At 35.5% G+C, this 13,662-nt stretch overlaps 2 protein-coding genes across 3 annotated transcripts in view; both read right to left on the bottom strand.

Moving 5' to 3' along the window:
- Window positions 1-1,726: 1,726 nt before the first annotated feature.
- On the bottom strand, window positions 1,727-11,048 carry LOC107680265 (solute carrier family 2, facilitated glucose transporter member 2-like). Of its 2 annotated transcripts, XM_016476085.1 has the most exons (11): window positions 10,904-11,048; window positions 9,129-9,224; window positions 8,768-8,967; window positions 8,492-8,616; window positions 6,669-6,784; window positions 6,240-6,402; window positions 4,925-5,112; window positions 4,698-4,802; window positions 3,254-3,355; window positions 2,924-3,127; window positions 1,733-2,823 (listed from the first exon to the last, which is right to left on the bottom strand). In XM_016476085.1, exons 1-11 carry the CDS (start codon window positions 10,910-10,912, stop codon window positions 2,620-2,622), a joined length of 1,512 nt encoding a protein of 503 aa, XP_016331571.1. In that variant the 5' UTR covers window positions 10,913-11,048; the 3' UTR covers window positions 1,733-2,619. The 2 variants fall into 2 exon arrangements, with proteins under 2 accessions (XP_016331570.1, XP_016331571.1); XM_016476084.1 differs by having other exon boundaries at window positions 1,727-2,823; window positions 2,924-3,355.
- A 1,290-nt stretch (window positions 11,049-12,338) lies between these two features.
- LOC107680235 (TRAF2 and NCK-interacting protein kinase-like) overlaps window positions 12,339-13,662 on the bottom strand; it is a 67,983-nt gene continuing 66,659 nt past the window's right edge. The window contains exon 31 of the mRNA XM_016476038.1: window positions 12,339-13,352. Coding sequence (XP_016331524.1) covers window positions 13,269-13,352 — 84 coding nt within the window. The 3' untranslated portion in view covers window positions 12,339-13,268. The remainder of the gene's footprint in view (window positions 13,353-13,662) is intronic.

Raw genomic sequence — 13,662 nt, 5'->3', positions numbered from 1 at the left:
AATGTCATCAATTTGAACAAATCTACGAATCATTAACTACTAACTACCACGACCTGGCTAACAAAAAGCAAGCGTGTAAAGTTAAACTCCACTACCTTTACCGAATCTAATGCAGTCGGACTCGGAGCAGTATGAGTGCTTGGGCTGGATGAATGACTCACAGTTGCACACAAAGTTAACCGGAACTACTGAATTGACTGACTCATTTAAGTTTCAAGTTTCAAGTTTACTTTATTTATATAGCACATTAAAAAAGAGTTACAATAATCGAGACGCGATGTAATAAAAGCATGAACCGCCATCTCCAAAGTCTTGTCAGTGAGAAAGTGTTTAATTTTTGCTAGTGTACGGAGTTGATGAAAACTGGACCCAATCACAGTAGAAATTTGCTTATCGAATTTTAGCGAGTCATCTAAAAGAAGACCCAGATTCCGTACCTGTGAAGACCTAAAAGCCGATAAAGGTCCTAGGTCAAGATTTAGGCCTTTCATATTTTCTGATGGACCGAAAATGATCACCTCAGTTTTCTCTTCATTTAAAGATAACAAATTTTGAGAGAGCCCGGATTTAACCTCGTCTAAGCAAGATGAAAGAGCAGTCATCGCCAATGGGTCATTCTTCCTAAAAGGATTTAAAGACTGTTTATGATCTCATTAACTGTATAAACCACGATTTTGCTCACAAACTATGGCACATCATTCGTAATGGAGTAAACAGAGAGGTTCGCATCTGAATCAAGAACTTCTGGCAGGCAGTTATGCTGCGCTGTTTTAGCTTTGCATCAGCTTGACATGCAAAATAAAACAACTTTACACCCAAACGCGCTGATCCACACAATCGACTGCTTCAGGACACGTCTTCAGTCGCCAAATCCTCTTTCCAGAGTTGTGTCCACCCACTGTACTGTATTCAGAGGATTTGCCTATAAATGTTGCGATGCTGGAGCAGAGAACATTGAAAACGCCAGTCATTCCCTTCCAACAAAAGGCGGAGAGACTTGCGCATGCCAGTCCACCTTTACTGCGACGAGATTCTCATGCACGAAGAGAAAGCGCTTCAGCTGTGTAGTGCTCAGATTTAAGCAGGAAATACAAAACAATTCACAAAATAGTAAAAAAAGCAAAATGCCAAGGGGAAAAAAAACGTTCTTTTGGATTTACCAACAAATATTGTAATTGATAAAAAAGTAGGCCTACACCTACCATTGAAAACATGTGGCAATTGCCTCGCCCTGCTATATATCTCAAACACACTGTACCTTTGACCAAAGAGCAAATTAAAACTTTGTTCAAAGTCAACCTTCCTTAGTTGAATGTATGCAAGTATTGTAGCCTATTTACTCCTTCCATCAGAAATGACAAAATATGATGATATTGGAGTTCATATGTCATTATATTTAATCTAGTATTATCAACTACCAAAAAGTTTAGTTTATTGGAGAAGGAATTGAAGACTGCTTTGAGGCTCCCATTCAGCTTCAACAAGCCTCCACATTCCACTTTTATCAACACTGATAATAATAAGTTTCTTGAGGACCAAATCATATTAGAATGTTTTCTGAAGCATATGTGAAACTGAAAAGTTATTTTAAATAATAATATCGCACAATATTAATGTTTTTACAAATAAATGTAGCCTTAGTAAGCACAGACTTCTTTCAAAAACATTGAACATTTACCAAATCCAAAATTGTGAATGGTAGATTAAAGTACAGTAATGTACACAGCATCTTTGCAATGGCTTTCCAGGTACTTTGACACTCATCAAACTGCCATGGAGTATAATTTTAATGGAAGAATGACAAAAGCAACAGACAGCAAAAAGGGTTTCAGCACCATTGTGTTTTAAAGGCCTTCCTATGTACTGTATCAACAATTCATGGACTCGGCTGCTATTCCTATACTATAGGTGCAAATGTAAATAAAGTAACTGTTATTTCCTAACAGTCTTATATCCAGTAAAGCAAATCATTTCTATGGCATGTTTATTATATGTATATGTATATGTTATTGGAATGATTTACTTTAAAACATTAAGAATTTTATAATGGCAAAAGTACACAAATGTAATACCACCACTGTAACTCGAACAAAATGTAAGAATATTCTCTATGCACTAACCAACTGTATGTGATGTTCTTTCATAGGTTCATTTTTAAATATTTATCACATATATGCATCCAAGTTTATAATCTTCTTTCAGGTGACTGTTTGAGCTGGATGACACAACCCAATCTCTATATTACACTAAAAGGACAAGTCAAATTAATAAAATACACTGAAAAATATTATTTTATAATGCCTTTGAAATATATTTAACAGATATATAACTTTGGGAATATAAAAATAATATACAATCATTTAAGTCTCAACATCAGTTGCACCAAGGCCAGTGCATGTCTATATTGTGCACCATATTTCACAATTATGCTGTTGTGTTTAGTTAATCTCTTTACCTGCTTCTAGACCAATTATTTCCTGTCAAATGATGAGCAAGTCATAGAGCTCTCGGTGCGAGGCTCTGTGGAATATACAGCAGATCAGTTCTGACCTAACAGGTGAGTTATGTGACAGCAGTAACATCGTTCATTCCACAGTTTTAATAAGATAACGGTCCCTTTCAGGCCTCTGTAGAGCTCTTGAGCTGCACCATCTCAGCCTCTTCTTGAGGTTTGGAAGGGGTGGCGCCACGTTTGCGGTGGAAGACAGCGGCTATCTCCTCAAAAGTCTTCCCTTTTGTTTCAGGTACACGCAAGTAGGTAAAAACAGTGAAGCCGAATAGGAGTACTGCAAAAATGACGAAGACATAGCTCCCACAAAGACCCTAAGGACCAAAGCAGAGTTATTCGTATTTTGAAGACCTTATGTAATGATGGCATGTAAAGATATTGCACAATATTAAAGGTTCAGGGAACTCAATTTACCTCTAAATAAGGGAAAAACATGCCAACAATGAAATTACATGTCCAGTTGCAAAACCCAGCTAATGCGATGGCTGCTGGACGCGGCCCCTGACTGAAGATCTCCGCCACAATGAACCATGGGATTGGTCCAGGACCGATCTCAAAGAACGACACGAACAGAAATATGGCTGCCATGCTGAGGTAGCTCATCCACGAGTAAACGTCCTGAGAAGCAGAATTAAGAGTGAGACATAAAACAAACACGATAGAGCAATTCAGTTCTACTCGAGTTTTCTTCATTTCTGTTAAATTGTGGTTGTCTATTATATAAAAAAAAAATGCAGATGATACCTGAAAAGCCAGGCCCACTGTCATGGCCACAGCACAGCAGCACATTCCTCCCAACCCAACCACAATTAGAGTCCGTCTGCCCGCTCTGTCCACGAAGACCACCTGTAAAAAAAAACACATTCAAACACATGAATGAACAGGACTGTTCAAGAATGACCAGAATGATCTGCAATTGCCTGTATGCTTAAAGACTTTTTAAAGGTTTTCAAAAGTTTTTGTCATTTTTTTAATGCCATATACTGACATCTAGTGGCTTTAAACTGCTAAACATGCTTTATAGGGGGGGAGAAAAAAATACTAGGTAAATACCGGGGAAAAAAACGTCTCAATTACCCCAAATTCAATGTAAATATTTAAATATTTTGTTATTATTATTATTATTATTTATGATTTTTCTAGCAGTTTGGTGTACATTTGTATATTTATCCATATATGTTTTGTATTCCATTTTTATTAAACATTTATTCATTAACTATTTTATTTATATATTGTTAATTTATAATTATTTTATATTTTTTAAACATTTAATTTTATTATGTTATTTTATTATTTTTTTTTTTTTTTCTAGGGATTTGGTGGTCATGTTTACATCACCACCAGACTTTTGGGTTCCCCCACCTCCAAAATTCCCTCCCAATTCAGCCCTTGGTTACCAAGATAAAATTAACCGATTTGGCTGATCATGTGATCACAACATTGTGGCCTTCATGAGGTGACCCTTGTATTTTTATTAAGCTGTTTTCATCTATCTGTAGTCTTCATCTAATGTGAGTTCACATTTAAACCATATTTTTCAAAATTACTTAATTTTAATTATTCTTTAGAGCTAAAACTTTCTTGAGTGAAAATCAGAAAATGACTTTGTCTACTCCGTTGCGCTTTTATGCACCAGATTAATCAAAACCTGTTCTGAATGGATTGTTTGATTTAGAGTAGCTCTTGACTCTTTACTCAAAACTGTTTTCACTTGCAGGCTGCCCTTGAACTAGCAGAGATAAACACTGCAAAGTCCCCGATAACATATGGCTGCTCTCCAGCTCTATGAGCCAAGAGAAGACAAGCTTTAGCCACCTCTCCAGATCCAGCAGTTATTATAACTTAATCCGTTCACAAGATTCAAGGTGAGATGTCTCACTGGGTCATGGTATATTAAATATGAGCATGATTGATAATGTCAGCACAGATTTGTATAAATCTAACCTAAATAAATGACACATTTTGATCACAGTGCTAATGAGAGCTGCTCTGCCTTCAGTTGCAATCTGTTGTCTAAAGAAACATGCTCTCAACTAAGTTGGAAAATCTGCAATATCAGTCTTGAGTTATTATCAAAAAGCATTAAGAGAAAGTAAGACCCGAGAGGCAACAGCACTCTGCTGTTTCTAAGAGACAAGAGCCTGTTCCTCAGCAGCCAGTGTTTGTCTTTAAATTAGTGTCTGTTTACCGACACAAGGGTGAAAATGATGTTTATAACTCCCACTCCAATAGTGGCATACACAGGCTGACCAACCCCCGCAGTCTGGAAGATCGAAGTAGAGTAATAAAAGATCTAGAAAAAACAACAAAGAGAAGATCAAATATTACAGTTGTCTAATAGTAATGTGGTCCATAAAATGTCAATTGAAATGTTTTTTTCAATGAAATGGGAGTATAAAGGTAGATTGAGCGTACAGCGTTGATCCCAGAGAACTGCTGGGATAAATGCATCATCAGGGCCACAAAGAGCTGCTGGCGGTACACCGAGGAACGGAGCAGCCGCAGGATGGACATTTGCGCCTCATTCATGGCCTCCTCTTTCTCTGCCTGCATCTCTGCTATGTCCTTTGAGGTGTCGTAATCTCCCTTCAGCCTTTTCAGACCTACCAGAGGGAAGAACTGAGAATCATTATTTTGTCTGATCTTCAGACAAGAATTTCAGAATGTTTTAATTTTATTTATGATTTTTTTTTTTTTAAGTTTTAAAAATCGCTCTAGTCTACGAGAATAGCCAATTCCCAACCACAACTATAACAATAATGACATAGAGGAACAATATACTTGGAATCACCTTCATAATATATATATATGGGTGAATGATAAAAAAAATTGACAGCCGATCCAAATACATTCGACTTTAAAGTCGGATGGATAAATATCTGCTTAGAATAAACATTACATAATCGTCCGTTGGTGTGGACGCTAATATCTTTTTAGTGTTCGTTCTTAGTTACAAAGAACGAACACTAAAAAGATATTATGTTACAACAATAAGGTCATAATGTTACAAAAAATTAATTTGTAATGTTACAAAAATAATCAATGTTACAAGAATAAAATGGTAAGTTACAAAAATATGGTTGTAATGTTAAAAAAAGAAAGTCATAAGGTAACGAGAATAAAGTCACATTGTTTTTGAAATATAGTCAATGTTGTGAGAATAAAGTCGTAGTGTTACTAGAGTTTCTTTCAATTTAAGAGATTAAAAACATAATATGGCCTTTAAAAAAAGGTTAAAAAAGGGGTTTTGTGGGTAAAAAATTTTTTATCAGCTTCATCAATGCAGAAAATGGATGTGGAGGATTTAGATTGACTAGCATGTGTCAGTATTTACTAAAAAAATAAATTATTTTGGCAAATCAGCACACAGTTGTCATTAGAATCCGGCAGTGAAATGTAGGAAATTGAATTTATTAAGGAGAAGGAACCAGATGGACATTCAGGAAATTGCCTGTTTTGTGCATTTGTAATTGCAGCCAGTGGTCAGCTCCACTTCACTTTGATGCTACTTTCCTTATTCTCATAATACTGACTTGAATCTCAAAAAATGTTATTCTTGTAGTTTTGACTATTCTTAAAATGATAGTACTTTAGTGTCATAATGTTGTGACTTTTTATTTCTCTACACTTTAAGACTTTATTCTCATAAAAAGCCTATTATGAGATTATGAGTATATGTTTAAACATACATTGTCCAAGAGTAAAGACTAAGAAAGGCTTTGGCACATACTCTTGCATGCTTCTTCCACTTTGCCTAGTTTGATGTAGAGATATCGAGGACTCTCTGGACACACAAGCAGCAGCAGACTCTGCAGGATAGCAGGAGCTCCAGAAAGACCCAGCAACACGTGCCACATGTCATCATTTCCCAGCAAGAAATCCAGACCAATGACCTGTAGATAACAAGGACACCTGCACACATCTTACAGATGTCTAATAAGAACCAAAAAAGAGTTACTACCCTAGACCTCATGAGTATCTTACATCACTTTTTTATCACAGTTGTTTCAGCTGATTGTAATACAGATTTTCCATGGAAGATCATGTATGGTCATGCTCTTTTATTTAATAATATCAACTATTCAGTTAATATTCAGTTCTCACTATGAACAGTTTAACCCTTATTGTGGATTAGATGTATTATAAAAGTGGCACTCACTTGACTTATAAGGATGCCAATTACAATAGCCAGCTGGTGAAGTGCTCCCATAGCACCTCTGTACTTCACTGGAGAAATCTCTCCAATGTACAGAGGCACCAGGCCAGATGACAGACCTATAACACGTGTGTCATATATGAACAAGTGTGCAGTCAAAACATATTGCATATACAAACATAAAACATGTAACAGTGCAATATAATAAAACTAATTTAAGTAAAAAACTTTTAAAAACTGTAGCAGATGAAAAGCGATTGTCTTTATAAGTGAACCATGAATCATTCACTCAACCGATTCGTTTAAATAATGATTCATTTAGGAATGAAGCAAATGGCTGCCTCTATGTGTGAGTCATTGAATAATTCACTCAACTGATTTGATCAGGAAACACCGCTACTTGGTGCTGCTCGGAGATGCAACGGTTTCTGGTGTACTTTGTTTGAAATTACTTCCGTTGTAGTCATGAGAGGATTGGATCTTTTACTTACTTGATCTTTGAATCTCATTCAGCAAAATGAACTAATATTATTCAAGTCAATTTCAATTTCGCTCATTTAGTTAATTTGAGCTTAAATTAGTTCAATTAAAATTATATATATATATTTTCAATAGCCAAATTCCCTGAACACATCCACATGTGCAATTGTTGATCATATTGTGAATTGGAAAAAAGTTATGCAGCTTCTTCTATTCTTTCATTACATGACACAAAATGAATGAATCGCTCATGAACATCACTATTTGGAGCAAAAATAGACAAAATAACTGGGACTGTTGAATCTAAAATGTGAGTTGTTTATTTATTTGATTATTGAGAACTGCTGTATAAAAGCAATATCCCACTTTCTGAGATTCGAAACAGCTTGCTGTACAGTTCTTGCTGGTGTGATGTTGCTTTTGAATTTTTACATTACTAGAGCAAGGTTATTATTATTGTTATTTAAAAAGTTTCCTTTATATCTTATGTACTCATGTTGTTTTTTCTTACTATTTATTATTTTTTATTTCTTATATGGTCTTATGCATGATTATTTTATGATAATTTTTAATCATTTTAATCAATTATTAAAATTGATTAAATTGCCTTGCTTTTCTCTTAAAGGAGACATATTATGCCCCTTTTTACAATATGTAATATAAGTGCTAAAAACATCTGTTTTGGTTCTGATTATCATGTTTATCGCGCTGAAATCATGCGTTTTAAACCATATGAGTTTAAACTTCTGATATACGGTTTTCCAAGAGCACACATCTGAAGCACACGGACAGAAAGCGGCTGTCACAGCATGTGAGTACTAAACTAAGTTCTCATTCACACACAATCGCATGTTTATTTTAGATCTGTGTGGCAGCAGCAATATACTGTACATTAAATAAATCAATAAATCCACTGCTCTCTTGTCTCCTCTGAGGCTGGGACTGAAAATAGTGTTCTGTGCTCATCTGTGCACCCAATGACAGAACAGTTAGCATGTTTTGCTCAAACTTTCGCCATGGCATTAGAACTAGTACACCATTGTCGCTTGTGAAAACACAATAACGGCGCCGTGGGTGTAAACTTACAGATTAAGGGGCGGTAATATTATAATGAGATCCCTTTGCCACGTCACCATGGGAGTGAAACCAGACGCGCTTGTTTTCTCAGACGCTTGCAGAAAAAGGCTTCCCAAAACAAAGTTACTGGATTAATCTTTTTCACGTTTCCTTGGTTGGTAGATGCACCGGGGACCTGATTATAGCACTTAAAACCTGGAAAAGTCAGATTTTCATGATATGTCACCTTTAAGATTCCATGAAAATAGAGGCAAGGTTGTGTCTCTTACCACAGTACAGTCCCATGATAGCACGTCCTGCTATCACCATGAGGTAAGGTGTGCCCATCTTAGCCAGGCCCATTAGCAGCCCAGCTGTTATGGCCAGGACATTTATAAACAGCATACCTTTGATCCTGTAAATCAATAGTATACAGACAAGACCACAGATATGAGTCACATTCCACTGAATCTGAACACATAAAACGTTATACTTTCAAGATAAGGGAAGATGAAACTATTTCTTGCAATTAACGTTAATTATTCACAAGTTCACAAATACTCTACCTTCCACGGATGTCGCTAACAAAGCTCACTAGAAAGGAGGACACCATGCCTCCGATGGAGAAGATGGCCACAGACAAGGACCAGTACATGACCACAGACGCATCAGTCGGTTCTTCATGTTCTGTTGTGTTTCCTCCTTCCCTACGAGCTAGTTCTTCATTATAGACACCCAGCGATCTTGCATAGTGCCTTTCAATGACCTACAACACAAATGACATAATGCCATGACAAATCCCTTCCCAATAATAGTAGTGAACAATAGTCCTTTCTCTTAAAGATATAATCTCAAATAGATAAATCCCTATCATGCTGGCTCTGAATGCAGGAGTGTGAAGGTTGTAATGATGGTGTGATGACTAACTTTCTGTGGGGCGTTGATGACGCCCAGGCTGTATCCCATCTGCAGAGAGCCAAGCGCAGCTGTGAACACTGCCAGAGCGAGTGTGCCTGTTAACTGCTGTGAGACAGGAAAACACAACAGGTCCTAATTTTGACCTTGCACAAATTAAGGCCTAAAATGTTCTTAAATCTGATCAGAAAGTTTTTCATTCATAAAATCATGGCATTAAATTTTGCAAGCACCAATTCAAATATCTAAGCATCCTTAAATCAAGATACATTTACTTCAGATGCAAATTGAACGTATGAAGTCTTGTTTTTGAAACTGAACAAAATTAAGTGAGTTTATGCTTAAAACAAGAACAAACATCTGTCAATGGGGTATAAAAACCTGTTTTCTGAGCCCATTGGCAGATAACTGTTCTTGTTTGAAGAATAAACTCACTTAATTTTTATCAATGTCTCATAAAACAAGACTTTTGTCATTTTACTTCTCAAGTAAATGTACCTTGATTTAAGAATATTTAGACATTTTCAGTGAAAGAAAAACATTTTTTATTTTTAAACTTTGAACCATACTGACATATTTTGTTCCATTCAGTTTATTCCTCAAATTTTCTTTACTTGGTCCTAAAAAGGTATTAAAAATCTTAAATGTACCTTCTTAAATCCTGCAGAAACGGTTACCATAAAAGTTAATTTACAGTATCAGTATCATTTACTCCTGATCAATTCAGAATGTGCCAATAGAAATTAGCAATACAAACAAAACATTTTATTACAACGCTCAATTACATGTGTTCCTCTTATTTAATTTATAATTAAGGCCAGAGCCTTTTTATAAAAAGGTCTTGCACTGAAAGACAAATGTTTGTGAACTAAAAAAATAAGGTATACATTTTAATTCAATTGTGCTCTTTAAATGAAAAATAATACATATATATTTTTTGTTAAAGGAATAAAACATGTATTCTTTGTTTGAACAAACATTTGATTTAAGAACAATGAACACGATTAGATGTAGATGGATTAACACTCTTTACTAGTATAATTGAGATGATGTAACTAAAAAAAATGATTATAACATCTGAAATATAATTAAATGTATTTTTTCAAGTACATGATTAATACCCGAGTAAACAGAACTAAAGCTCTCGATGGTCTGAAAATCTCTAGTAATACTAATTTAGGAGTGTACATAACACATACTACGTTACAATTATCTACTATAGTAACAACAATAACAATGGGCAATTACAACATACATATATGCATAGTTTATTAACATTACTAACTACTTACGTAAATATGCAGTTATGTAAATAAACAGTCATACAAACAGAATGTCATTTTAGACAGCTGCACTTCTTAAACCTATTAAAATAGTTTTTCATACACATAATAAAAGTATCTGTATTCTGGTCATTTTGGTTATTCATTTGACAGCTTACAATTAAAAGGCGGTTTATTTTGTCAAATCAAAGTAACATTAATGATAAACCCAGAAAGCTCATAATCAAAGCATGAATAACACCTGCATTCACTATTCCGCATGTTATGACTATCATCTTTGCGGTCTCATTCATACAAGAGTAAATTCACAAAAAACGTTTTTAACTTTCCACAAAAAAATGACATTTAAATTCAACATGCAAAGTTAAAAGACACCGTCATATCAATAAGACACTATTTCACACCATTCAGCATTGCCAACCTGTTACTTATCATTCAGATGGAAATCAAAAGGCATTTTCATTATCCGTATGAATTCATAAAAAAAGGATTAAATCAACTTACCTTCTCCATTTTGCATGAAGTGTCAGCAAAAGCCGTTCTTGGTCATTAATAGTGGCTCCAAGGTTCTCGGCTGCTTTCTCAATACTCAGTAAATGATCAATCCTGTTACTGCAGGATCATGCTGCACGTGTGCTGAGCTGGAGACCTTCTGTCCTGATCCACTAATGATGTCCATGTATCATTGCTGTTTATGTGCTGCTTCAGGACAATCATCTTCCCACTGAATACCAGACTATTGTTTCACTTTTTTTGCATGGTCGAAATGATTGACATGACTTTTTATATAATTAATAGGTATATTAATACATGTTTATGATGCAAACATTGAAGAATACCAGGTGTCAGCATTGCTAGATTGGTGCTTTTTTTGATTAGCATAAAGCGGCTGGATAAGACGTTACATGTTTGAGCAAGAAGAGTTAATGTATTACACCTATCAGAGCAAAGTTCTCAGCGCTCAGATACTGGTGCTTTCATGAGCTCTGGAAAACAACCAAAGATTCAACAGAGTGAGGGACACTAACACGAGCCAAAAAAGGTACTTATTTATTTTTTTCTTATCATAAAATAAAAAAACAAACCAAAAGAGGACACAGTGCTTCTATCACCGTAAAAGAAATTAAAATCTTGTTTTCAGCTTCGACGATCATTAAAAACATATTAAGACAGAAACATTAAGTAACCATTCTTGAGTGTCAAATAAAGTAGTTAATTAAAAGAGCTCAGTGAGGTTCTTTCCCAGCACTGGCCGAACACAGTGTTTCACACAGCATACATACATACATCAGCAGGACATTATTGCTAAAAACCTCTCATTCCCTCACCATTAAAATATCTTCTTTTGCCATGTAAGAGATGTGAAAGAAATATAAATATCTATATAGTCTGCAAACATCAAGTGACTTTGAGAACATCTAAAGCGTCGAACTGAAGACCCAGGCAAACATACAAAACAAAACAAAAAAAACAATACATTATGGTTAATATCTGTTGAGCTACTGTAGTAGTTCTGTACCAACGTTTGTACCAAGTAGTTAAGATCAACATTTGTGATATTGTAGTCCAAGTGACTTTGAGTACCACATAATTATCAAATGAAGAACCTTTTCCCTTTTCGGAATGTTTTGAGCCCCAGGTTTATTTAACCCATTAAACACTGTTGCAAAATAAAAGTGTAAGAAGCTACAGCTTAATTTAACAATGCTGAGTCTTTTGAAATGTTGAGAAGAGAGACTTGTGGCCTACAAATGATGGCCGAAACATAAGAGTTATATGGCGTAAAAATATTATGCAAAAATAGAAAATCAATGTGTCTCTAAAGATTGATTTCACACAGGTTAATTTGTGCTAGGCACTATAATGAAATCTAAATAAAGTCATCATCAATTCTCAATTGTCACTGAAATACAGGTGCTTTTATCTTCTATCTATTTTTTTTTTTTAATCTCAGATATCATGTTGCTCTGACATACACATCGCACAACATCTGATCCAGTGTCTACACAAACATGCAACCAGTGAGGAGGTCTGTTTTCTTCCGTGTATGGCTAGATTTCACTGTTAACTTTCGTGCTTCCGTTTCTCCATGTTTCAAACATTCCAAAAAAAGACCAGAGAAGTTAGAGTAAGAATTCAAAACATGGTATTTAACTTAATGCATTCATGATCCGTTCAGCTCCTTATTTCCAACCTCAAAGCTATAAAACAAACTCAACTATATTTTGCGATACAGTACTTTGGATCAATGTACAGTATATGGACTTTGTTGACAATATACAAATGAGCACCAGTGTTATTCATTTCTTTTAAGCATGTCATTCTCTTTTGAGAAATCGGACAAAAACGGGCATCACAGATATTTGTGAAACTGACAGAAGTGTTTTTAAGTGAAACATCAAGAGACTAAAGCTTGGTCTTAGCCTGAGTGCTTGCTAATGTTATCCCCACATTTGTTATCTTTTAAATATTGTCCAATTCTTTACAATCATGCAACTGATTAAAATTCAATGGAAAAAAGTAAATCAAAACCAATGGGAAACCAGGGATAGGAACGTAAAGGGGAGGACCCTAAAAGAACAGGCTTTACCAGAGGCCACAAATAAGGTCTAAAACCAAGTTCAAGTTAATCAGCCCCCTCTTCTGGGAACTGCGTGCCACTGCAGGTGACGTCAGATACTGCACCTCCATGAGCCGTGTGCAGAGATCCAGTGCTCTTCCTACGGGACAGACCCATGTCTCTAAGCTCACTCATCAAGAGTCTCTAATATTTTAAAATCTTTTTCAGACCAAACTGTCAATGTACTGTGCGCTCACAGATGCAATGCTGGCAGGAAAAAGGCTCCACAGTGTTGGGTCTGTAGGAGCTTCACCAGTTCATCAAAGAGTTCCTGTTCAGCGTCATGAAGAACACTTGACTGCTACTGCCTGATCGGACCGAGGCGAAGAACACCTGCAGGAAAAAAAAAAGAAGAGAAAAAATTAAGCTAGTCCAAAATGGTCCAAGCTGTTTTAGATGAACAGTAACATTGGTGATGATCTACAACTAGGCATGGGCCGGTATGAGATTTTGACGGTATGATAACCTTAAGCAAAAATATCATGGTTTCACGGTATCACGGTATTGTCGTTACAGCTCTAAAATGTGTTATTTTTAAATGACTGGGTAAAAAAAAACAAAAATCTTTTTTTCTGCTGAACACAATATATTTTGTTTTTGAGCAACATACAGAATATTAGGAACAGTAGAATTTGTTTATTTA

The sequence above is a fragment of the Sinocyclocheilus anshuiensis genome, unplaced genomic scaffold (genome assembly GCF_001515605.1).
Source record: "Sinocyclocheilus anshuiensis isolate Anshui unplaced genomic scaffold, SAMN03320099.WGS_v1.1 scaffold821, whole genome shotgun sequence".
NCBI classification, from domain to species: Eukaryota; Metazoa; Chordata; class Actinopteri; order Cypriniformes; family Cyprinidae; genus Sinocyclocheilus; species Sinocyclocheilus anshuiensis.
This window is presented reverse-complemented; position numbering and strand designations above follow the sequence as displayed.

What these genes read in the sequence shown, in the direction of transcription:
- LOC107680265 (XM_016476084.1), bottom strand. An exon ending in TATCATGGGACTGTACTGTG is followed by an intron (nt 6,785 to 8,491) that starts GTAAGAGACACA and finishes CACGTGTTATAG; the next exon opens with GTCTGTCATCTGGCCTGGTG. An exon ending in TTGGCATCCTTATAAGTCAA is followed by an intron (nt 6,403 to 6,668) that starts GTGAGTGCCACT and finishes TGTTATCTACAG; the next exon opens with GTCATTGGTCTGGATTTCTT.